Below are 26845 nucleotides of genomic sequence, written 5' to 3' on the forward strand. Positions count from 1 at the left end.
TATATATTTTAGAAATTGATCCTTCGTCCATTGATTCATTTGCAAATATTTTCTCCCATTCTGAAAGCTGTCTTTTCATCTTGTTTGTAGTTTCCTTTGCTGTGCAAAAGCTTTTAAGTTTCAGTAGGTCCCATTTGTTTATTTTTGTTTTTATTTCCATTACTCTAGGAGGTGGATCAAAAAAGATCTTGCTGGAATTTATGTCAAAGAGTGTTATTCCTATGTTTTCCTCTAAGAGTTTTATAGTGTCCAGTCTTAAATTTAAGTCTCTAATCCATTTTAAGTTTATTTTTGTGTATGGTGTTAGGGAGTGTTCTAATTTCATTCTTTTACATGTAGCTGTCCAGTTTTCCCAGCACAACTTATTGAAGAGACTGTCTTTTCTCCACTGTATATACTTGCCTCCTTTGTCACAGGTTAGTTGACCGTAGGTGCGTGGGTTTATCTCTGGGCTTTCTATCCTGTTCCATTGATCTATATCTCTGTTTTTGTGCCAGTACCATATTGTCTTGATGACTGTAGCTTTGTAGTATAGTCTGAAGTCAGGAAGTCTGATTCCTCCAGCTCTGTTTTTTTCCCTCAAGACTGCCTTTGCTATTCGGGACCTTTTGTGTCTCCATAAAAATTTTAAGATTTTTTGTTCTAGTTCTGTAAAAAATGCCATTGGTAATTTGATAGGGATTGCATTGACTCTGTTGATTGCTTTGGGTAGTATAGTCATTTTCACAATATTGATTCTTCCAATCCAGGAACATGGTATATCTCTCCATCTGTTTGTATCATCGTTGATTTCTTTCATCAGTGTCTTATAGTTTTCTGCATACAGGTTTTTCTCTGCCTAGGTAGGTTTATTCCTAGGTGTTTTATTCTTTTTGTTGCAATGGTAATGGGAATGTTTCCTTAATTTCTCTCAGATTTTTCATCATTAGTGTATAGGAATGCAAGAGATTTCTGTGCATTAATTTTGTATCCTGCAACTTTACCAAATTCATTGATTAGCTCTAGTAGTTTTCTGGTGGCATCTTTGGGACTCTCTGTGTATAGTATCATGTCATTTGAAACAGTGACAGTTTTACATCTTCCTTTCCAGTTTGGATTCCTTTTATTTCTTCTTCTTCTCTGATTGCCGTGGCTAGGACTTCCAAAACTATGTTGAATAATAGTGGTGAGAGTGGACATCTTTGTCTTGTTCCTGATCTTAGAGGAAATACTGTCAGTTTTTCACCATTGGGAATGATGTTTGCTGTGGGCTTGTCATATATGGCCTTTATTATGTTGAGGTAGGTTCCCTCTATGCCCACTTTCTGAAGAGTTTTTACCATAAATGGGTGTTGAATTTTTTCAAAAGCTTTTTCTGCATCCATTGAGATGATCATATGGTTTTTATTCTTCAGTTTGTTAATATGGTGTATCACATTGATTGATGTGCGTATATTGAAGAATCCTTGCATCCCTAGGATAAATCCCACTTGATCATGGGGTATGATCCTTTTAATGTGTTGTTGGATTCTGTTTGCTAGTATTTTATTGAGGATTTTTGCATCTATATTCATCAGTGATATTGGTCTGTAATTTTCTTTTTTTGTAGTATCTTTGTCTGGTTTTGGTATCAGGGTGATGATGGTGGCCTCATAGAATGAGTTTGGGAGTGTTCCTTCCTCTACAATTTTTTGGAAGGGTTTGAGAAGGATGGATGTTAGCTCTTCTCTAAATGTTTCATAGAATTCACCTGTGAAGCCATCTGGTCCTGGGCTTTTGTTTGTTGGAAGATTTTTAATCACAGTTTCAATTTCATTACTTGTGATTGGTCTGTTCATATTTTCTATTTCTTCCTGGTTCAGTCTTGGAAGGTTATACCTTTCTAAGAATTTATCCATTTCTTCCAGGTTGTCCATTTTATTGACATAGAGTTTCTTGTAGTAGTCTCTTTTGGTGCTTTGTATTTCTGAGGTGTCTGTTGTAACTTCTTCTTTTTCATTTCTAACTTTATTGATTTGAGTCCTTTCCCCCTTTTTCTTGATGAGTCTGGCTATGGCTTATCAATTTTGTTTATCTTCTCAAAGAACCAGCTTTTTAGTTTTATTCATCTTTGCTCTTTTTTCTATTTCATTTATTTCTGCTCTGATCTTTATGATTTCTTTCCTTCTACTAACTTTGGGTTTTCTTTGTTCTTCTTTCTCTAGTTCCTTTTAGATGTAAGGTTAGATTGTTTATTTGAGATTTTTCTTGTTAATTGAAGTAGCCTTGTATTGATATAAACTTCCCTCTTAGAACTGCTTTTGCTGCATCCTATAGGTTTTGGGTCATCGTGTTTCCATTGTCATTTGTTTCTAGGTATTTTTTGATTTCCTCTTTGATTTCTTCAGTGATCTCTTGGTTATTAAGTAATGTATTTTTTAGCCTCCATGTGTTTTTATTTTTTATAGATTTTTTCCTGTAATTGATATCTAGTCTCATAGTATTGTGGTCGGAAAAGAAACTTGATATGATTTCAATTTCTTAAATTTACCAAGGCTTGATTTGTGACCCAAGATGTGATGTATCCTGTAGAATGTTCCATTAAAGTGTTATCTGCTCTTTTTGGATGGAATGTCCTATAAATATGAATTAAATCTACCTGGTCTATTGTCACTTAAAACTTGTGTTTCCTTAGTAATTTTCTGTTTGGATGATCTGTCCATTGGTGTAAGTGAGGTGTTAAAGTCCCCCACTATTATTGTGTTACTGTCAATTTCCTCTTTTATAGCTTTTAGCAGTTGCCTTATGTATTTAGGTGCTCCTATTTTGGGAGCATATATATTTATAATTGTTACATCTTATTCTTGGATTGATCCCTTGATCATTACGTAGTGTCCTTCCTTGTCTCTTGTAACATCTTTATTTTGACGTCTATTTTATCTGATATGAATATTGCTACTCCAGCTCTCATTTGATTTCCATTTGCATGGAATATCTTTTTGCATCCCCTCACTTTCAGTCTGTATGTGTCCCTAGGTCTGAAGTGGATCTCTGTAGACAGCATATATATGGGTCTTGTTTTTGTATCCATTCAGCAAGCCTGTGGCCTTTGGTTGGAGCATTTAATCCATTCACGTTTAAGGTAATTATTGATATGTATGTTCCTATTACCATTTTCTTAATTGTTTTGGGTTTGTTTTTCTAGGTCCTTTTCTTGTCTTGTGTTTCCCACTTAGAGAAGTTCCTTTAGCATTTGTTTTACAGCTGCTTTGGTGGTGCTTAATTCTCTTAGTTTTTGCTTTTCTGTAAAACTTTTGATTTCTCCATTGAATCTGAATGAGATCCTTGCTGGGTAGAGTAATTTTGGTTGTAGGTTCTTCCCTTTCATCACTTTAAATGTGTCATGCCACTCCCTTCTGGCTTGTAGAGTTTCTACTGAGAAATTAGCTGTTAACCTTATGGGAGTTCCCTTGTATGTTATTTGTCATTTTTCCCTTGCTGCTTTCAATAGTTTTTCTTTGTCTTTAGTTTTTACCAATTTGATTACTATGTGTCTCGGTGTGTTTTTCCTTGGGTTTATCCTGTATGGGACTCTCTGCACTTCCTGGACTTGGGTGGCTATTTCCTTTCCCATGTTAGGGAAGTTTGGGACTATAATCTCTTCAAATATTTTCTTGCGTCTTTTCTCTCTCTCTTCTCCTTCTGGGACCCCTATAATGTGAATGTTGTTATGTTTAATGTTGTCCCAGAGGTCTGTTAGGCTGTCTTCATTTCTTTTCATTCTTTTTTCTTTATTCTGTTCTGCAGCAGTGAGTTCCACCATTCTGTCTTCCAGGTCACTTATCCGTTCTTCTGCCTCAGTTATTCTGTTGAATATTGATTCTTTCCAGTGTATTTTTCATTTCAGTTATTGTATTGTTCATCTCTGTTTGTTTGTTCTTTAATCCTTCTAGGTCTTCATTAAACATTTCTTGCATCTTCTCCATCCTTGCCTCCATTCTTTTTCTGAGGTCCTAGATCATCTTCACTCTCATTATTCTGAATTCTTTTTCTGGAAGGTTGCCTATCTCCACTTTATTTAGTTGTTTTTCTGGGGTTTTATCTTGTTCCTTCATCTGGTACATAGCTCTCTGCCTTTTCATCTTGTCTCTCTTTCTGTGAATGTGTTTTTCATTCCACATGCTACAGGATTGTAGTTCTTCTTGCTTCTGCTGTCTGCCCTCTGGTGGATGAGGCTATCTAAGAGGGTTGTGCAAGTTTCCTGATGGGAGGGACTGGTGGTGGGTAGAGCTGGCTGTTGCTCTGGTGGGCAGAGCTCAGCAAAACTTTAATCAGCTTGTCTGCTGATGGGTCAGGCTGGGTTCTCTCCCTGTTGGTTGTTTGGCCTGAGGCAACCCAATACTGCAGCCTACCCAGCTTTTTGGTGGGGCTGATGGCGGACTCTGGGAGGGCTCACACCAAGGAGTATTTCCCAGAATCTCTGTCACCAGTGTCCTTGGCCTCACGGTAAAACACAGCCACCCTCCGCCTCTGCAGGAGACCCTCCAACACTAGCAGGTAGGTCTGGTTCAGTCTCCTATGGGGTCACAGCTCCTTCCCCTGGGTCCCGGTGCACACACTACTTTGTGTGTGCCTTCCAAGAGTGGAGTCTCTGTTTCCCCCAGTCCTGTCGAAGTCCTGCAATCAAATTCTGCTAGGCTTCAAAGTCTGATTCTCTAGGAATTCCTCCTCCCGCTGCTGGACCCCCAGGTTGGGAAGCCTTACATGGGGCTCAGAACCTTCACTCCAGTGTGTGGACTTCTGTGGTATAAGTGTTCTCCAGTTTGTGAGTCACCCACCCAGTAGTTATGGGATTTGATTTTATTGTGATTGCGCCCCTCCTACCATCTCATTGTGGCTTCTCCTTTGTCTTTGGATGTGGGGTATCTTTTTTGGTGAGTTCCTGTGTCTTTCTGTCGATGATTGTTCAGCAGTTAGTTGTGATTCTGGTGCTCTTGCAAGAGGGAGTGAGAGCACATCCTTCTACTCTGCCATCTTGAACCAATGTGCCCTTATCATTGATTCTTAATCACTCTTTTCTGAGTGTACATTTCTCAATCCCATGTTGAGATGAGTGAAATATAACCCTTGCCAGAGGAGTGTCAGATCCTGGAGCTTGAGAAAATTGCCATGAGCTTTGTTTTTTAAAAGCTTAAGGCCCTGTTTCAATGATCTTTGAGAGATCAAATCTTTGGCTTCCTTTTAATCTAGTCATTAGACTGAAATTGAGTAAAGAGCATCACAGAACCATATGCAGATACAGATTTCCATTTTTTCTAACTGGTCTAATTTCAGCTGAAAATTATTAAAGTACGAGATGAATGGGTCATGGTCAAGGATTCAGAACATTCCAATTGGTTTCTTGATCTCTGAAGTTCCAGCTCTGACATTGCTACTCACTGATGTTTTTCCGTCCTTCTTCTGCCTGGTCTAAGGAAGCAGCAGTCTCGGTGGAGGGGAAAGGGCACATAAGGGCCTTGCAGCCTGTCAGATCTCGCTATGCTTTTATGATCACTGTAAGCTGAGGCAAGTAGCTGAACATTTCTGAGCTTTCATTCCTCATCTGTAAAATAAGTTTTATACAGTCATTCAATAGGTTATTGAGTATCTAACAGGCACTGTTGTGACAGCCACCAGTTTACTAAGCACTCATTATGTGCTTATAGAGTATTGTGTACATTATCTGACTCAAGCCTCCAAACAACTCTGAAGAAATAATAATAATAATATAATCACAGTAGTGGTTAACCCTTATTGAGCATACTCTACTTGCCAGTCACAGTGCTAAAAATTTTATGTAAATTAATTTAGACCTGATAATAATCCAGTGAGGACAGTGTTGCTTCCTGCATTTTCGGAGGTGAAACTGAGTTTCAGAGTGATGAAGTTTGTTGCCTTTTATGAGTCACACAACTCCTAAGAGGCTGCGGTAGGATTCAAATCCAGGCAGCTCACTCCAAAGCCTGTGCTTTTAACCACATTGATATTCCACACAAATTTATTATCATAAATACTGTTATATTTCTTAAGATAATAGTAGATTTAATAGAAACAGGTTTTGTTCTCTGGGATCTCACAGCTTGCAGGAAGAAAGTAATGGTGAGTGTCTAGAATCGCTTTATCCAATCACTGTATGCAGTAGCTAGATAATGTTTTTTAAAATGCTGGTATCACTTTTTACATAGAGTTTCCCTTCAGGGGTGGAACAGGCTGGGATGAGCATCACCTTATGGGAGGCCCAGAGTAGAAAAACCTGAGGGATGTTGAGGAAGAGGTGTTTGTCTCATTAGTCACAGTTATCTTGTGTGATTCTGATGAAACCAAGAAGATTATGTAAAACCTTATACCAGGCAGGCAGAAGAGAGACAGACAATCCATTCTGAGAGAGAAAACCCCCACAAAATATGGAAAATGCTATATGTACAAAAATGTTCATTAATATATTTTTTATAACTGCAAACAAAACAAAACAAAACTTGAAGCAACTTAAATGCCTAACTAATAGGGAAATGGTTGTCAACTATGGTCCATCGACGTTATGGGGTATTTTGCAGCTGTGTATTTATTTATTTTAATGTTTTGCTTTTGCAAAAGTTATATCTGCAGTACTTTGAAAAGAAGAAAATCATCTGTGATTTGACCACCCTGTGATAACCATGATTAAGATTTGGTTTATTTCTTTCCAAGTTATGTTTATTTCACTTACAATGCAGTGGCCATTATTAGGAATAGTTACAAAGATAAGACAGCAAAATTTCTCAATGAATACTATAATAAGTAAATAAAAAAGGTTGTTTTTACAAATATGAGAATAAATAAATAGACAGGAAAAGAAATTGGAAAGAGCTGGACTAACAACATTCTAATGGGAGTTATGTAGGGTGTGGGCTTATGGGTGTTTTTTATTTTTGCTATTTTCTTCATTGTGTTATGGGTCAACAGTGCACACTCTCAAGAGCTCTTGGGTGTTAAATTAGTAAAATCTATACTTAATGAATAAGGTCAGACTTAGGCAGATGTCTCCTCTAAATCCTTGCTTCTCAGAGTGTGATTCTCAAACTAGCAACATCAGCATCATCTGGTAGTTTATTAGAAATACAGTCCCCAGCCCAGACCAACTGTTAGAATATGAGTTTGACAAAATCCCCAGGGGATCCTTATTGACATTAAAGTTTCCACATGCATTGCTCTAAATGACAGGCTTTCTCATTTGGGGAAGAGTGGAGTTTGATGATAGCTTAACCAAAGTATTAATAAATCTAAACATAATGTGCTAATAGGAGAGGGTTGATTGGAACATTGGCAAATGGAAGTGGGGCAGCGTTTGAAAATTTATCTGACACTGTTGAGAGGTTAGAGAGTCAACTTGGGGACCCTGGCAAGAGTCACTAGGGAGCTGAGACTTCATGGAGATCACCAAGTGCTCGCCCGGCTCTCCAGGGTATGAGTGAGCTGTCCCTGTAGCTTCTCCACTGCCCTTTCTTTGGCTCTGTCTTCCCAGGTACCTCTTGACTATTCTTTGGTTTTCCTTCTAGCTTTCCTTCAGAAAGAAATGGCCCTTGTCATGTGTCTGAGAGAGATCTAGTCTTTTGGAGAGTTCTGTACTTATTAAAATATAAATAATTGCCATCTCTTAATGCATGAGTATCCAATCTGTGGATTTATTTCTAATAACTCATATTACATCAGCATCATTGTGAATTTGTAAATCTGGCATGCTTTTGGTTGATAAATGTCCCTGTAACAGAGGCTGATAAATTTTAAGGGATTGCTAATAAGATTACCAATAAAATTCTAGAGGGTTGAAACCACCTAGAGATGCTGTTACCTGGAGGACCTGTCTGGGTGGCCAGGAACCTCCTTAGGGGAATGTAGATGTCTCTCTTGGAAACCACATTAACTTTTGTGATTGATTTTTTTTAATTGAAATACAAATGGATACCAAATGGGAAAGAAAGTATCCTAGAGTTTTGTTATTCAAGGAATCCTAACTTATTTGGCCCATTGTAGCCCAAAGAGTACTTCTCAATTATTGATTTTTCCCTTCTTCAGTGTTAGTTTTTGAAAGTATTTTAGGAACGTTGAACTTTGTGTTTCTGTGACACCTCAGAAGTTAACGTGGCTCAATGTTTTCCTTTTAGAATGAGATCTTTTTTTCTAACATTTTACATGGTGTCCTCAGAGAAGATCACGCCCTGGTATCTAGAGCCGTCTCCATGAAGGTGGAAAATTTCACAGAAACCAATGAAATAAACGAGCTCTTTGACCTATTTACTTACAACAAGGTAAAATCAGTTACACATTTACATTTGTTCTGCACTCTTGGAGAAAGCTACATAAAATGGATTCTAAGGGTCCTAGACTAACGTGCTACTACACAACTTTGGTACAAAAACCTTAATATTATTCAATAGATGGATTTCAGAAAACGTGGTTAAATCAGTTCTTATCTAGTAAATATTAATCAACTACAATAGGTGCTCAGTATCATCTACCTTTATTAATATAGACTTAGCTTGCTACTTTTAAGGTGAACCCTTCTGCTTGGTAGAAATTTGTTCTTGTATCGACTGAAAGAACACACAACATAAAAGTTGTGAGTTAAGTTTTATTCAGGAATCTTACTGAGGACTATAGCCCAGGAGACAGCCTCTCAGAGTGCTCTGAGAAACTACTCCGAAGTGGTAAGGGAGGGGCCAGGATATATCTGAACTTTTTTTGCTGGGAAAAACATGCAGTCAAGCATAAAAAGATTACTGCTAATCACAAGGAACAGACATCCCAAGTTAATAATTTTAGTGCTTTTCTGTATATGGAAAAATGTAAGAATCTGGGGTCATTGAAATTTTTCCTTACATATGCATCTTAACTATCTAGGGGCCAGGATATTCAAAGCACAGAATGCTTCCTGTTTTTCTCCATCCTGAATTCCCCCCAGGGTGCACTCTCAGTGGGCATCTGCAGTGGCTAATGGCTGATCCTTGTAGAACTGGAATGGCAGGCAACAATTCTTCTTTACACTTGCCGTATGAGTATCTCAGTTTAAAAACTTTACTGCGCCCTGAACTCTTTATATGTAGGACATGTTCTCATCTTTTACCTATTAATTAGTGACAGTCTCCTATTTTATTAGCACATTTGGGGATAACCCAGACATTCAACTAAAGTGCGCAATGCAATCAGAAGCACAGCCCAGAATCTTGCTTGTCAGAATGGAATGCGTCAATATTTAGATTACCGAATTTTGTTTAAATAATGGACAGCTTCTTATGTCTTAGGGAGCGTCTCTGGCCCGGATGCTTTCTAGTTTCTTGAATGAGAAAATATTTATCAGCGCACTTAAGGTGAGTTTACAAAATTGTTGTTACCTGGAAAACAGTAAACATAAATTGCTTTGGCATGTTATTTATCTTAACCTTAACTTTTCTATTTTGACAGTCATACTTGGAGACATTTTCTTACTCAAATGCTGAGCAAGATGATCTATGGAGGCATTTTCAAATGGTAATTCTCACACTTCCTGCCATGTTTTTGCTGAGTTGTTTTGTAAGATTGGGAGGCAATGTGTGTATGGTGATGACACAGGAAACCCATCTTTCCTTGTTTGTGACACTCCTTTAAGTCAGGGGTTGCTTCTTTAGTCTTCGCCACTATATTCCCAATGCCCAGAAGAGAGCCTGCATATGTTAGATCCATAAAAAATGTGGTCAGTAAATGAATGAATGAATGAATGAATGCACTAAGGAACCATTCATGTATAGAGAGTTGAACAGAATTAAATTTGGTCCAGAATATCACCCACTGGGAATTACTGTACTATATGAATGAGGAAGAGAATAGCTATGTAGTTTCTTTTAGGAGATTGCTACCTCAAAAGATTTTGATGATAAATATCTGTTTTGTGATGATTTTTTTAAAACAGGCCATAGATGACCAGAGTAAAATTCTTTTGCCAGCAACAGTAAAAAGCATCATGGACAGTTGGACACACCAGAGTGGTTTTCCAGTTATCACCTTAAATGTATCTACTGGTGTCATGAAACAGGAGCCATTTTATCTTGGAAAGGTTAAAAATCAGACCCTTCTAACCCACAAGTAGGTAGATTTACTCCTCTGTCTTCACCTTCCTTGGGATTGAGCTGTGATCAAATGGAAACCAGCCTGTGGGTGAGGAAGCATAACCCCTACTGGATACACACCCTTCCATGGGGTGATTCTGGGATGGTGACTGAGTGTTCCATGCAGGATGTCGCTGGTGTGCTAGGATGGGGCAGAGCCCCTCATGTGCTGAGCAAGGCCAGAGACCTGCATTTAGGGATTCAAGCAGTGCCCCTCCCCTGGGATATAGGGCCACACCCACGACCAAAGCTTTGGGTGTTATGCATTCTCTTCTGTCCTTTAGACAGAGGTCATGAATTAGTCGGAATTCTGTGTGAAAGGCAGTAAAATAGAGCCTGAAATGCCTCCTGTTAGTTAAGAAGAAAGGGGATCCTGTTGCAATGTTGTCTTCCCTTCCCTAGAAACGGAACTGAATGGTGACTGTATCCTTGAGGAATAATTCTATGCATGTCTGCCCATGTACTTATCTGTGCTTTTGTAGCCATATCTAAAATGTTAGAATTATAGATCCCAAATTCAAACCTTAGGTAAGTCTTATTCAAAATCTCTGAGTTTCATTTGCCTTATCTATAAAGTAAATGTAATAACATATATCCCAGGGGATTGTTGTAGAAGTGAAATGGAATAATAAGTATAAAGTGGCTTAGCATTCATCACTTTCTCCTTCCCTTTCCTTCTCTTTCTTGTTAGATAATTTTCAACTGTTTTTTTTAATAAATTTATTTATTTATTTATTTTTGGCTGCGTTGGGTCTTCGTTGCTGCGTGCGGGCTTTCTCTAGTTGTGGTGAGAGGGGGCTACTCTTTGTTGCAGTACACAGACTTCTCATTGCAGTGGCTTCTCTTGTTGCAGAGCACAGGCTCCAGGCTCGTGGGCTTCAGTAGTTGTGGCATGTGGGCTCCGTAGCTGTGGCTCACAGGCTCTAGAGTGTAGGCTCAGTAGTTGTGGCGCACGGCTTAGTTGTTCCACGGCATGTGGGATCTTCCTGGACCAGGGCTCAAACCTGTGTCCCCTGCATTGGCAGGTGGATTCTTAACCACTGCACCACCAGGGAAGCCCTTCCAACTGTTTTTGATAAAATTTTTGATCCTCAGATCTCATTATAGTAAGTATCAGCACAAATGAGTAATTAATTTTCATATATCACCACCAAAATTTTCAAGTTGTCCTACTCTTTCTTTAAAACCCCAGGGGCAAGAACAGGAGACCTGCAGGTCCCTTCTCCCTATGATATTTCATGACTTGTGAGAAGAGGTGGCCTTAGCTATCACATAAACAGAGACCCTCAGTTCAAAGTCTGAGAAACCAGACTTTTGAGCGTTTGAGCAAGATTGGAAATAATTGCCCAAATTCCAAGTAGTGTGTCTCTTCAGATGACTAATGTCCTCCCTGTGGTCAGCGACTTCATCCAGGTCATGTCCACCAATGTGGGAAGAATGCCAGCATTCAGGTAATATGAATAATCTGGCTGATTTTTGTTGAACACTTTTCAGACAAGGAGAAAGCTTGAGGTGGAGAAGCATTTTGAAATGTTTGTCAAGCTTTTTCTTAACTGATTATTCAACTCTCTTGGCACAGATGGCTTTGGGTCTGTCTGTAGCATTTGAATGACCCCTGAGTAAGGCCAGGTGGCTGTAATTTAATATAAACAGGCCTTGAAATTTTCAGATACAGGAGAGTCTTAGTAGCTACCTTAAGTTATAAAAAGAAGCAAATCTATAAGACACAAGAAGAGAGTAAATAAATAGCCAAAGCAAAACTGACTTCTGAAACAACAGTGAATAATTCTAAGAGCAAAGTCCTGCATATCCACAGGGAATGGCCAAAGAATTTGAGTTCAGTTATTTTATCTTATTTAATATTGGCTCAGAGCTGATATTCTTATGTGTGAACATTAACTGAATTTTTCATTTTTTTCCAAAAAGTGACACATGGATTGTACCTATCCTTTGGATAAAAAATGGAACTACACAGTCTTTAGTCTGGCTAGATAAAAGCAGCAGTAAGTAACAAATTTTAAAAAATATCTCCACATATATATGCAAATATATATATGTGTATATATATATATGTGTGTAAACATATATATATTTTATATATATATATATATATATATATATAAAGGCAGAGACTAAAATGTTGAAATGTCTATCTTTTTTTTTTTCTTTCTTTCTTTTTTTTTTTTTATTTTGCGGTACGCGGGCCTCTTACTGTTGTGGCCTCTTCCGTTGCGAAGCACAGGCTCCGGATGCGCAGGCTCAGCGGCCATGGCTCACGGGCCCAGCCGCTCCGCGGCATGCGGGATCTTCCCAGACCGGCGCACGAACCCGTGTCCCCTGCATCGGCAGGCGGACTCTCAACTACTGCGCCACCAGGGAAGCCTGAAATGTCTTTTGGAAAGCTATCTTGTTTACAACTAAAATATTGTATCATTCTTGTTGAACATAGAGCTTTAAAGAAAAGTTTCTGATCAAAAGCCATTATATGTGAAAAAATATAATTATGTGGTAAGATCAATACGTATTTTACAATATCTTTACTTTTTGTTTTATTGGACTTATTGTTTAGAATTAAGAGGGTGTAGTACAGATGTGTAGTAAAATATTTTTAAAATGTACCATTTCAAACTTTTCACCTGTTTCTTTGTAGAAGTATTCCCTGAAATGCAAGTTTCAGATTCTGATCATGACTGGGTGATTTTAAATTTGAATATGACTGGATATTATAGAGTTAACTATGATAAATTTGGTTGGAAGAAATTAAATCAACAGCTTGAAAAAGATCCTAAGGTAAGGTTATATTTTTACACCTTTTATTAAATATCATTAATATTGCACTCTCCATCCTTTAGAGGTTGAGCTTTCATCAACCTGTCTGGTGGGAACCTGACCCCTGTTGCCACCCCTCACCCCAAGGCATACTGGATTTTTTTTTCTTATTCTTAGAAAGGAGAGGTTTTGGTTGAATGCATTGAGTTTTTGAACATTAATCTCACTTTTCCACAATAATTTTACCTTTCTAGGTAAAAAATCAGAAGAATTTCCTATTAACCATTAATTTTGTGACCTTAGGCAAGTTAAATGTTCTGCTTCAATTTCTTCACTTTAAAATGGGAATAATATCATATCTTTCTTATTCCTTATGAGGATTAGAGGTGATGTAAGTAAACATATACTTAAAATTTCAAAGCCCATAATATGTGCCAGTACGTATATGCTAGAAAATGTTAATTTTCTAAAAACTGTATTTTCACCCTCCCTCAAAGGAGACAATTTAATTCACAAGGTATCAATAATAATCCAATATTGCTTTAAGTTGTAAAAACAACTGTAAATTATTATGCAATATAGAAATATTAAAATATTGGCTACCTCTTATCAGTCAGATTTTAATTGGTTGAATTAAACCAAATCTCCATTGGTGCAGATGGGTGCTGGCTTAGAGGTCTATAGAGTTGGCTCTGCTGTGAAATCTTGGGCTGTTCATTTAGTCTCTATTCATAAAACTAGAGAGTTGAACTAAAAGATATCTTAGGTGTCTCTCTCTTCAAAAGTTCTGTGAGTCACATAGCAGCCTCTCTGGCAGAAGAGGCAGTGCACAGCATACTGGTCCAGAGCTCGGGTTCTGGGTCAGGTAGACTTCTGTTCATATTTTTGTTCATCATTTACCAGATGTGTGACCTTGGGCCTCTTGTTTGCCCAGTCATGCCTTGGGTTCCTTATCAGTTTAATAATGGGTGTAATAGACCTTAAAGGGTTGTTGTGAAGATTAAATAAGGTGATGTGTGTAGTATGTTTAACAGAGGCCTGACACAATTTGGGCATTCAGAACATGATCAGTAATTTTTAAAAATTATCATTGGTCTTTTGAATAAAGGTACAAAAAACAGTTATAATAATACTTTATTTAAAAATCTTTTTCAGAGTAGCTAAATTCTTTTTAATTTCTAAGGGCAGTCTTAGCCATGGAAGCACTAGGTCATGCCATTATAGCTATGATTTCTTGAAACCCTTGTAGATTTACTTATTGGAAAACTGGGGTCAGTTATTCATACAACATAGTTGCTGAGCAAATAAAACATTTCTATTATTAATATTAATCTAGAAAATGTAAGTGTTATTATTACTGCCGGAAAAGATATGCGGCTACAACAAAGGAAAGAATTAAGCTTGGCTTGTTCAGATGCTTAAAGGGATGTTGTGAAGATAAATTTTCTGGGACCACATATATGAACATGCTGGGGAGGGTATTGAAGGACTGCTGTAGGAAACTTTGGGCACCCTTAGGACACAAGCTGAGACAGAGTCCTGTGGCCTGACAACGCCAGGGAGCTCAAACCGAAGCCTGAGGAGTTAGGTGGGCAGTTGACTCCTGCCTTTTCATGGTTCAAAGGGTTCTGTTGGTGGTATTGTGTCAAATTAGTAAACTCTTGAGAAGAGAGATACCATTGAAAAGAGTACCTCACTATTGCCAAAATAGAGCTAAGTAATATTCTCTAAGGCTTCCTATGCCAAAAAGTCCCCTGACAACAATTTGGACGTTGTGATACGATTTAATGTATACTTTCTGTTTTGGAGAGGCCCTTTAAACTTGGCTTCCTGTTTTATTTTTTAACATGCTGTTTTTCACAGAGTATTTTGGCAAAACTCTCAACCATATTTAAGCCTTATGATTGATGCCCAGAGGGATCACTTATCAAAAGCAGATGTATAATAAATAAATTATGGGAACTATCCTTAGAAATGATTTCTCTGTACATAATTCACATGAAAGTGCTTTGTAAGCAGCAATGATCTTTAATGTTGTTATTATTTTGAAAGTTATTATTTCACTAAAAATGTTCTCATCTTTTCCTGAACATTTTTGGATCTCATTTGCAGGCTATTCCTGTTATTCACAGACTTCAGTTGGTTGATGATGCCTTTTCCTTGTCTAAGTGAGTATATTTTCTTCTTTCATCATTTTAGCGTATACCTTGAGAAATTTATAAAAATAATTATCTCATCATTATGAACTTGGTTCTTTAGCACATACAGGCCCTAACTTATTAAGATTAGGATCAAATTCTGTGGTTATTGTGGAATTTATGATATAAAAGTTGCTAGAATATGCGACAACATGGATGAACGTTGAGGACATTAAGCTATGTGAAATAAGCCAGGCACAGAAAGACAAATACTGTATGTTTCTATTTACATGAGGTACTTGGTAGTCAGAGTCAGAGAGACGGAAAGACTGGTGGTTGCCAAGGGCTGGTGCAGGAGGGTGGGAGGGGGCAATGGGGAGATATTGTTTAATGGGTACAGAGTTTCAGTTTCACAAGATGAAAAGAATTATGGAGATGGATAGAGATGATGGTTGCACAACATTATGAATGTATTTTTTTTTAACTTTTTATTGGAGTACAGTTGATTTACAATGTTGTGTTAGTTTCTGCTGTACAGCAAATTGAATCAGTTATACATATGAATGTATTTAATACTAGCGAAACATACACTTTAAAACGGTTAAGAAGACAAATGTTATGTGTATTTTGCAACAATAAAAGAATTAGAAAAAAAGGCAATTCAAAAAAGTCATTATCAGGATAAGAGCAATAACATCTACTACTATTAGAAATGAAAGCCACAGAAAACAATGTTTTTTACAACAATTTGACAAGAAGGAATATGTTCTTTCTCAAGTCAAAACTTGGTAGTTAATTATATGAAAATCGTATATTTTCAATCAAATTAACTTTGGTATAATAAGGTTTAAACTGATTATGGAGAAATTTTGAAAGACTCTTAAAGGAGCAGCAAAGAAAATTCAATGTTTTAAAAAGAAGCCCTGGGCTTCCCTGGTAGCGCAGTGGTTAAGAATCCGCCTGCCAGTGCAGGGGACATGGGTTCGATCCTGGTCCGGGAAGATCCCACATGCCGCGGAGCAACTAAGCCCATGCGTCACAGCTGCTGAGCCTGCGCTCTAGAGCCCGCGAGCCACAACTACTGAGCCCATGTGCCATAACTACTGAAGCCCGCGCGCCTAGAGTCCATGCTCCGCAACAAGAGAAGCCACAGCAATGAGAAGCCTGCACAACACAAGGAAGAGTAACCTCCGCTCGCCACAACTAGAGAAAGCCTGTGAGCAGCAACGAAGACCGAACACAGCCAAAAATAAAATAAATAAATTTGTAAAAATAAATAAATAAAATAAAATGCCTTTCCATGAGAAAAAAAAAAAAAGGAAGCCCTTAAAGGAAAACCTTTAGAAGGATGCAGTAGAGATGATGTAAACAGAAAAAAGTAATATTGTTTAAATATTTATAGGATTATTGCAAAATGTATAAGAATCATTATTTTAAAAATCTCAATCAAGAGTAAAAACTTAGGTAAAATACAAGTGATTCAGACTTACATTTGTAAAGACTGCTAAATGTTTGGGGTTTTTTGTGGGTTTTTTTGCGGTACGCGGGCCTCTCGCTGTTGTGGCCTCTCCCGTTGCGGAGCACAGGCTCCAGATGCGCAGGCTCAGTGGCCATGGCTCACGGGCGCAGCCGCCCCGCGGCATGTGGGATCTTGCCGGACCGGGGTACGAACCCGTGTCCCCTGCATCGGCAGGCGGACTCTCAACCACTGCGCCACCAGGGAAGCCCCTAAATGTTTAAATGGATAAATTTAGGAAGATTGTAGAAGATGTATTCATATTTTTCTAAGATACTGGAAGTTACGGAAATAAAGTAATTGATGTATCCAAAAAAGAAAAGTTTCTGGAACTAAATAGATTATCAATTAATATTTTGAAGTGATTTTTGTTACCCAATGATGATGACTGTAGGTATAATTTTAATGAGCCTGAATTTTAGTGTATTACAGAATTATTGATTTCATTTATATTGGATTTACTCAATATAAGCTCTGCTGATAAGTTTCTAACCAGGAAAATGAATATATGCTCAGAACTTAAATTCCAGACAGTAAAATTAAGGAGTACACATAATAAATGATACAGTGTGTTCTCTCTTTCTTTGGCCTGTTGTATTTCTTGAATGAAGGTCTGCCTATTTTATCCTTCGTTTTTTTACTACTTTTCCCCATGTGATGTACAGCACATTTCCCCGCCCACTACTTTGCTGAAACATTTCTCTAAGATTATCATGACTTTATACTGTTAACCACATCCTCCTGCAAACTTCTTTTTTGACTTCCTGAGGCTCCAATATGCAAACCTAGTTCTCCTCCAGGATCTGACTTCTCTTTTTCCTGCTGCCGTGAGCATCCTTAAGACCAATCATGGTTATGTTATTTTCTTCTATCTTTCCTCTGGATAATTCATGCCTTCTGATGGTTTCAGTGATCATTTTATTATGTACATGTACAGTGCCTAGCAGATATAAGGTACGCAATAAATGTTTATGAAAGGATATGTTGATGACTTCTAAATCTAGGTGTCTATTTGTCTCCTCCTGTCTTCTGTTTATCCTGTGGTCATTTAAATTCAGTACCTTAAACACTGAACTTTATTTCTGTCTCTACATTGCTCCTGCTATCAATTTCTCTCTGTCTGTTGAAGCTACTACTACTTTTCCCATCCCCACACTTGAAACATCAGAGATAACCTTGACTGCTCTTTCTCTCTCTCTATCTCCCATCAAGTCATCATGTCTTATCTATTCACTCTGGGGTTCTCGGGAATGTCTTTTGGATTCTCACCTCACTTACCACCTTCACTGCTTCCGTGCTAAGCCAAGCTTCCATCACCCTTTGCCTAGCCTATTGCATTAGCTTCCAGCCTTTAGTCCTTTAGAATTCTATTTATATTAGAAGTCCATTCTGTTTTCTGCAGCACGGTTGCAACAAAATTTTAAGGTATTGATTTCATGATGTTACCCCGGCTGTTTAAACACCTTCCCACCCCATGTAAACTCTTCATCCTGATACTCAAGGCTCTCCACACTTTCGATTTACCTTACCTATTAACTCCCATCTCTCACTACACATAAAAGAAATTCCCTGCCTCCGTTAACTTGGTCTGCCCATCACACTAATTCCCACTTTATCTTCTTGCCTATCGCACTAATTCCCACTTTAAACTGCCTTCCTCTATCTCTCTACTTATTCCAATCCTACCCTTCCTTCACTGCTTTTCTCAACTTCCTTCTCCAGAAGGCCTCCCTGCCTCTCCCATCACATGCGTATATTTTTCTTCTTTGCTACTTTATTGTATTCGTTGCCTCTGCTAGGGCCTTTGATTAACACCTTCTTAGGTGCAAGTCTCAGCTCTTCACTAAGTAATAAGCTCCTCGCTGGTAAGCAACACTTGTTTTGTGTTCCTACTAGTATCTGGCAGAGCATTAGATAATGACTTTTAATTAATACTTGTTGAATGGAAATTATAGTCTCTTAAGAATGTATACCAAATGCACAAATATTCTAGTGCCTGACAATCAGCCCAACATTTGGCCTGGATTTTCTACAACCTCCAAGAATTTGGGCACTTGAACCTATCAAGCTGAAATTGAGGGTCTGTCCACATCGCTTGGGTTCTACTTCATCGATGAGATGGCACTTTTACCCTCTAGCTTCTTGGTTTCATATACCTTATTGAAGTCAGGCACTGAAGCATGGAACAAATATGAGTTTTTGAGTCTGTGGGTTTTTTTTAAACCAAACAGAAACAGTTATATAGAGATTGAAACAGCACTTGATTTAACCAAGTACCTTGCTGAAGAAGATGAAATCATAGTGTGGCATGCAGTTTTGGTGAACCTAGTGACCAGGGATCTCGTTTCTGATGTGAACAACCATGATATATATCCACTATTAAAGGTAATTTCATTCTTTGTTAGATGGTTTTTTTTTTTTAATTTCTGTCTTCCTCCTTCCATATTTTAGATAGTGTCTGTGAAAGTGGTCTTTCCCAAAAGAATAGTCTATTTGTTCTGTATATATTCATTTTCTTAGGAATGGTTGTTTACTCTTAGAAGAAAATACCTTAGTCATAGACCTGGTCTAGGAGATGAGTATGAGAGAAGTTTGGACAGTTTCTTAATTCTTGGTGAGGTATAAATGTGTCTTAAGAAACCAGAAGTGGATGGAAATGGTATGCCTTTTTTTTCTTATTAAAAAAGGATAGTATCTATTAACAGCTGTTTCCCTAAAAGATTGTTAGTCTAACAGAATGATTTTTCACAATTCTATATCCATGATTTATATCCTCTGATTTATAGGGCCGGCACTTAAAACCAGAGAGTTATATTCCAAAAAAGTAAACATTTTGAAGCTGCTTTTGATATTGGGAAGAGAGATGGCGAAATTAGAGTTAATGAATGAAGAAATAACCATGCCAACTTGTCCTTATAAAAGGGGAAAATAACATCTATAAAAGGGGAAATTTCTGTTATTAGATCTTTAACAGTGATTGTAAGAAAGATGGCACAGGTAAAACCAAAGCCAAAGTTTGGAAGCAGCCCCTCGGAGAGTTAAGGGCCACAAACAAAACAGCAAGTGTAGTAGGTGATGATTCCAAGTGAGAGTCTGGAGCAGTGCACTTCGGGGTTCCAGACTTTCTTTTATCTAGTGTACAAAGTGCTGATGGGAACGTACTTGAATGTGGCATGGCGACCAGTAGGAGAAGGCACTTGTTGGTGGGATCAAGGTGGCTCACTGATAACATCTGATCACTGGTTTTGAGTGAAGAAGTAAAAGCTAATGTTTGTTTTTAAAAATTTTCAATGAATAACATTAATTTATTCTGAGGGATGTATTGGTAAGTGTAGGACTATTATAACCTTATTATTTACCAGCCGATAGCTCAATTGAAGAAATTTTATTTTGGAGTCAGGGCTTAAATTAATCCAAGGCATAAATCAGTATTCCTTGTTTTTTCAGAGATATATATATACTAAGCATGGAAGTTTCAAGGTAGAAAGTTTGTTTTATATTTCTCCATTTTTTCTCTATTTTAAAGACAACTGGAAATGTTTGGGTGATAGTAAATGATAAGAATGTTTGATATTTATTGAGTTCCTACTATGTGCCAAGCAGTGTGCTGACACACATCATATTGTTTACGTATTGCTTACGTTTGAGGAAACTGAACCTATAGAGGTTTTAAAAGTTATACATTTAGTGACAAATAAAGATTACTTCTGAAGAAATATCTGTCACCTCTCTGTTAATGTCTTTTCAGTCAAAGAGAAAAGCAGTGTAAATTGGGTGTTGTGAGCAGAACTAACAGTATATTTTCTTTATTGTTTATAGAAGTATCTGTTAAAGAGACTTATCTCAATATGGAATACTTATTCAACTATAATTCGTGAAAATGTGGCAACATTGCAGGATGACTATTTAGCTCTGTAAGTACTTTTTGACCAGTGATCATTGAATTAAATAATTCATATTAACGGATAGGCTTCCAGATTCATAAAATAAGATACTAATAGTTATGATTCACTGAGAGATTTGTGTGCCATTTGAGAATAGTAGATTTGGGATTAGTGAGCTACATGTATCCTAATAGGAAATAGTAGTTTGGGAATCTTAATTTACCTGCGAAGCACATACAAGTACACACAGGAATTTATAGCTTTATATTCTCCAATCTTAGGCTACTGGTTGAAATCTTAAGTATGTTGTACTATTGATGAAGGGTTGTGTTAAGCAAAACCAGCCTATACAAACAAATTGAAGGGTATAGGAAGGATACACAGGGAAAAAAATCCCCTCTGTATATTCTTGATGACAGAGGGAAAAGTTCCATTATTTATGTCAGACAGAAATTCTAACATTATGCAGATATGATTAGGGAGGTTGACAGTGAACTGTATCAGTCATCTGTGTGTGAGCATGACCAAGTATTGCAAATGATTTCCCCATCATTGGTTCGGTTAGGGGACTATGCCTGTTGTCAAGCTACTCTGGAAAGGGGGAGAAAGGCAAAACAGGGCTGCAGTACCGCTGACCTCCCTGTGACACAAGGTTTGTGTGTGTAGGCTGGGCTTCCAGATTTAGCGAGGGAATCTGTGACCAACAATGAATGGTACAGGGATTATATTTACAGCTCTAGTCAACATCAAGCCGAAACCAATTAGACCAAGTAAGAAATACAAAAGGTGGGGTTATTCTCTCTCACAAGTATCCTTCTGAGAGGGGAGAAATTTTAGAGCTAGGGCGTGTGAATGGACAAACAATGTGGTTGGATTTACAGATGGATGGAAGACGGCGGGGATGAGCTAGGATGGAAAGTGGGTAGGCAAGTTGTATAGGCAAACAGAAAGGCCCAACCAGGCACAGCACCTTTGTTAACCAGCCATGGCCTTGGCTCTCCTAAACTGGCCTGAAGTGACCTGCTTTTTGTAGCATCCCTGGGCCAGTTCTCTTCAGAGCAATCTCAGGGAGTTAGACTGTGCTTCTAGAGAATTCCATCTTGCTGCTGCCAGCTTGGGGTGGGTGGGGAGAGGAGTGAATGTGTAAATGAGTGCTCAGAACTGTCTCTCAGAAGGTCTCCCCCCCTGGAGATTCTACCTCTGCTTATCAGAAGGTCAGGCCAGGCTGGGATGAAACTGGAGGGAGGGTGGAGCAATGGAGATTTGCCTCTTGGCATTTTCCGGAAACTCCTGACCCATTTGAATTCCTTTACCTCTTACTCCAAACTGCAACACCTCAAGGCACCGCTCATCTGGATTTATCATTGTTCTTCTCCATGTTCTTTTGAACTGATTTTGTTTGCAATGGGAATGTGTACCTCTGCTCAGCTATGAAAACAAAGCAGAAACCTCCATTCTTTTTCTGGAGACAACGTTAATAGCCAGGAGGAAGAAACAGAAGCTTAAGCCAGGAGAGGCTAGCTGTCGAAGGAGAGAAATAAACCATTCCCTCTGCTCTCACGTGTAGAGAAAGAACTTTATTTTTAAGTGTGTTATATCAGATACTTAAAAGTCATTTTTTTTATCTGTAAGGGAGTTATTGTATAAGGGAGGAAAAATAAATTGATAACAGATGTGGCATGTGTGTACACCCGTGTGTGTTTGAGGGAGATGAAGGAAGGCAGTAATTTATTTCTTACTTTCAGAAAGTACCAGTCTTGGAGCTTATTTGGTGCCTGAGAGCCTCTCAGCAAATATTTCCCTGAACCTTAAATACAGTTGCCATCCACAAAGGCTGTTTTTTAACAAACCTGATGTGATTGGAAGGATGTTTTCAAATACCCATCTTTTTATGAAACACATATTCTTGGCGGCAGAAAAAATCAATGCAGTAATGAAAAATACATGTTTTTCTTTGATATTTCCTTCAAGAATATCACTGGAAAAACTTTTTGGAACTGCGTGTTGGTTGGGTCTTGAGGACTGTCTTCAGCTGTCAAGAGACCTTTTCAGAAACTGGATGAACCATCCAGAGAATGAGTAAGTGTAATATTGTAATTGCCCTTCTTTTTGTTCTGTTTCAGCACCAACAATTTCTCTTCCTTTTGATGCTCTTACTCTGGGAGTGAACATTTTGTTTTCACTTAGATAATCTCTTTCTCTTACTTTTTTTTTCAAATGTCCTTTAAAACACACACACACACACAATTGTCTCATGGAGGTCTGTGCATAGCAATAGATTAGAATTTATACACGGAATTCTCATCCGGGACCTCTCATTGCCGGTGCATTCCCTAATACGCACCTGTGGTTATCTCGAGTCTTATTTAGGTTGTTCATTATAGTTATTTATTCACATATATAAAAGTGCATCAGTGCATCTCTTTCTGTGTAAGTTTGCAGTCTCACTGACACCTGAGACCAACACTCTGTCATTCTGGTGTTATTATATTACCTTTAAAATATGACCTCATATGGACTCTTAGAGAATGTGATAATAAGATATGAAACCAAACTGAGTTATCAACACACACTGTTTGTACTGTTCTAATTTACTTCTCCCTCAAAACTCCTTAGTTTCTAAACTAATTTGACGATCTCAAGATGTTAATATGAATGACAGTTTTCACAATTGCTTCTCTAGATTCCTACTTTTGATATTTATATCTGAGATCACAGACATTTTTTCTAGATTTATACTTCTAACTATATGACAACCTAGATTAACATATAACTTAACTGCTATGAAAAATATCATTGCATGTTATACCTTACAGAATACCTTATCCGATTAAAAATGTGATTTTATGTTATGGCATTGCCTTGGGAAATGATAAAGAATGGGATTTTTTGTTAAATATCTACAATAATAAAACAAAGGAAGAAGAAAGGATTCAACTTGCTTATGCAATGAGCTGCAGTAAAGATCCGTGGATACTTAACAGGTGATTATTACAACTTACCTTGAAAGGGCTCTTGGTGGAGGAATGCAATTAATAAACCAAAGGGAGAAAAATAGAAATGAGCTAATATAAGAATTAATATGAAGCATACTTATAATTCAGTAACTTAGAACCATATGGGATTTTAGCTCCATTTATTTAAATTTACTCTTTCCATTGGATAATGTTTACGTATTTATTTTCTGCCACATGTGCTTTTACAGATATATGGAGTATGCCATCACTACATCTCCATCCACTTTTAATGAAACAAATATAATCGAAGCTGTGGCAGCCTCTGAAGTTGGCCGATACGTTGCAAAGGACTTTTTAATCAACAATTGGCAAGCTGTGAGTGAAAGGTAAGGAGGAAATGGGAGACCTCTCTTTCATTTAGTTCATTGGTTTGGTGCTAGTGGCTCAACTTTAGTCTGGCCAGGTCACTAAAGTCCTTTGCATTGACTAGAAAACTGATACATTTTCCTGCGTTTAAGTCTCACCACAAACTAGCTGTGTGAAAGATAAGGTCACTTATCCTCAGTTTTGGCTTTTTTTGTGAATGTAGATTTGCATGGGGTACTTATCTACCTCAATTTCCCACTGTGCCCACTAAGAATCTTGTCTTCAGAGACACAGATTAGAGCAAGTCATGTGTTTTGGTATGAGTGTACATCATCCATTCATTTCTTTTGTGAAGTACATCACCATATCTTTAAGAAACAGCAATGTTCATTACTACATAAGCTTGGATATTGCTTGTGCCTTTTGTCAGATTCCCTTTATGTATCTGGCTTCCATGTTCTTGAACTTTTTGTGTTTCTCACCTTTTAAGATTAAATCTGCTTGCTACTTAGCCTGCCAGGTAAAATAGACGTTGAAATGCACAAGTCAGGCAGCATACCCTCGATAGCTGCTCTTTCTAGAACATGACTTAACCATACGTTCGTTTTGCGAGGGGTGGGAGGGTGGATCAAGCCATTTTATTGAGGGGCTTCAGGGGAGGGTCGAAGGGCTGGGAAGACAAGGAGATCTGACAGCATCCTTCTCCAGGCCAGGATCTCCCCAGCTTCACAGTCTCTGAAAGCCTGAACCATGCATTCTTAAAAGCCTCGAATAATATGTCCTACAACTATTCACATACTGAAGAGTTAGCAGATCAGAGTAGACAACAGTTCAGGTACATACACAGCTATAAAGTTGGAAGATAATTTTTGCAAATAAATTTAGGTCTTTGGAACAGAAGATATATTTAGAATATAAATGTTTAAGAATCTGAATATGGTTCTCTTATACAGCAAAATAATGGAATGTTTTTCTTTTATGGACATGTATTGAACACCTTTACAATACACCAAAAATGTATTTTTAAATCAGAAATTTTAAACATGTAGATAAAAGCTCTTTTGTACAGTACCGTTTTTCTGGCTCATCAGGGGGACATGCATAGCATACTCACAATATTGAGAAAATTGGCCTTATCTCTTGTTTTAAATTATCATTCTAGGTTCATTGTTCAGAGAGCCTTATGACCTTGGGGGTAAATTATGTCTTCCATTTTTGTTTAAGTCATTAAAGGTAATGCCCTCCTTCCCAGGTCCTACTTCCCAGTGGGAATTTGGGAGTTGGTTATAAATCAGAAGTATTTACTCAGGTAGCCTTGTTCCATGAGGTTTCAGAGGTTCCAGCCTCGTAGGGCTGTCTGTTACGTTCTGTTCTCTCTCCCTGGAGCTTGTATCGAAGGCGCTGACCCCCATCATGCCCCCTCTTGGGCTGACATGCCTAGCTTTGCCTGGACTGGAAGCCATCTGCCCTCTTGCTGCAGTGATCATTTTGCTCAAGATCATTCACTTCAGCTACAGTCCCTGACTGTTTTCTTCCAGAGCATCCTGCCGAACAATCTAGCAGCAATTTTGGAATTAAACTGCTGAGAGAACAGCTCCTTTAAAAAATAAGTGATGATTTTCCTGAGGGCCCAGCTTGTAATCACTGCAGCCTATAACAGTCTCCCTGCCTTCAGATGCCCTGCCGGGCCCTGAGAAAGATGCAGCTTTAGGTGGTTCATACACCTAAAGACTCCCAAGCCCACTCTACCCCTTGAAAATCAGAATCTGCCAGAATAGTGTGCAAAATCTATACCTTTCTCTAGCACCCCAGGTGACCCCGGTGTAGTTTAACATGGAACCAATTGACACTGGATTAAAAAAATATCTAAGCCTGCATTGCTCAATATGATAGCTACTAGCCAACATATGGCTATTTAAATATAAATTAAGTACAATTAAATAAAATTTAAACTTCAGCTCCTCAGGGAATTCCCTGGTGGTCCAATGGTTAGGACTCCACGCTTCCACTGCAGGGGGCACAGGTTCAATCCTCGACCCCTGGTTGGGGAACTAAGATCCCATAAGCCTTGTGGCACAGCCAAAACAAACAAACAAAAATTCAGTTCCTCAGTTGTACTAGCCTTGTTTTAAGTGCTCAGTGTGGCCAGTAGCTACCATACTGGACAGCTCAGATAGAGAGAATTCAACTGGACAACACTGCTCTAAGGGGTAAAACAACCTCTCAATTTATTTCTCCTCTCTTTCTATACCATACACAGCACATGTAACTAGTTAAGCCCCCCAAATGGCTTTGAGCAACCCATGGGAAAGATTGCTCTTAATTTAAGTATGTGCTAATTTTTATTCCTCAGAAGAACTTTTTTCTGCATTTGGAGAACAGAAACATGTTTGCAGCGCTCTCTAAAAAGTCCATTGTCTGGCAATTTAAATGATTTAACTGTATTAAATACTAGTATAGAAGGACTTCCTTTAAAAAAAAAAAAAACTCTAAACAGGTATTTCATTATCCCTACGAAGGTCTTAGAATTCTAAATGCATTCACTTTTAACCATGGCTTAAATGTTTTTATCTTTTATCAACAAAATGCCATGCTCATAAAATAGATGCCTTTCCTTTTCTGTTTATGATACATTAAGCTCAGTTACTCCTCTTACACATTCTGCTACAAAAAGTCTTTGAGACTCAAATAAATTTGCCTTCTACATCTAAAACATTTATTTTTAGGATTCGATTTATAGTCACCAGTCTTGCTGAATTTTGCAAATGATTTTGAATAGACAGTAATATTATATATGGATTGTTAAGAGGAAATAAAAGTTCAAATTAATAATTAAAATGTAATATACATTAAAATGGCACAGGAATGCTTACCTTATTCTTTGTACATCAGAATATTTACTTAGCACTTATTAAACAATTATATTTGACATGAATATTTGTATGTCACCAGGCTTCATAAAATGATAAAGGTAGTATAAAAGTGTAAGTAAACAAATGCGATGACAAATTAAATTTTATGTTATTTAAGTGAAAAGGATTTATTTTAAATTTGCTATAATGTGACCGATCACTCGCAAATTAGCTTTGAAACTGGTATT

At 37.8% G+C, this 26845-nt stretch overlaps 1 protein-coding gene across 1 annotated transcript in view; it reads left to right on the forward strand.

Moving 5' to 3' along the window:
- LVRN (laeverin) overlaps window positions 1–26845 on the forward strand; it is a gene marked incomplete at its 5' end in the record, with an annotated part of 86562 nt that overhangs the window by 51142 nt on the left and 8575 nt on the right. Inside the window, 12 exons of the mRNA XM_082650895.1 lie at window positions 8139–8282; window positions 9276–9341; window positions 9436–9501; window positions 9920–10092; window positions 12042–12118; window positions 12766–12905; window positions 14997–15052; window positions 18770–18923; window positions 20358–20452; window positions 22394–22501; window positions 23239–23406; window positions 23628–23765. Coding sequence (XP_082507021.1) covers window positions 8139–8282; window positions 9276–9341; window positions 9436–9501; window positions 9920–10092; window positions 12042–12118; window positions 12766–12905; window positions 14997–15052; window positions 18770–18923; window positions 20358–20452; window positions 22394–22501; window positions 23239–23406; window positions 23628–23765 — 1385 coding nt within the window. The remainder of the gene's footprint in view (window positions 1–8138; window positions 8283–9275; window positions 9342–9435; window positions 9502–9919; window positions 10093–12041; window positions 12119–12765; window positions 12906–14996; window positions 15053–18769; window positions 18924–20357; window positions 20453–22393; window positions 22502–23238; window positions 23407–23627; window positions 23766–26845) is intronic.

Source organism: Grampus griseus (assembly GCF_964374135.1).
Source record: "Grampus griseus genome assembly, chromosome: 3".
In the NCBI taxonomy this organism is placed as follows: Eukaryota; Metazoa; Chordata; class Mammalia; order Artiodactyla; family Delphinidae; genus Grampus; species Grampus griseus.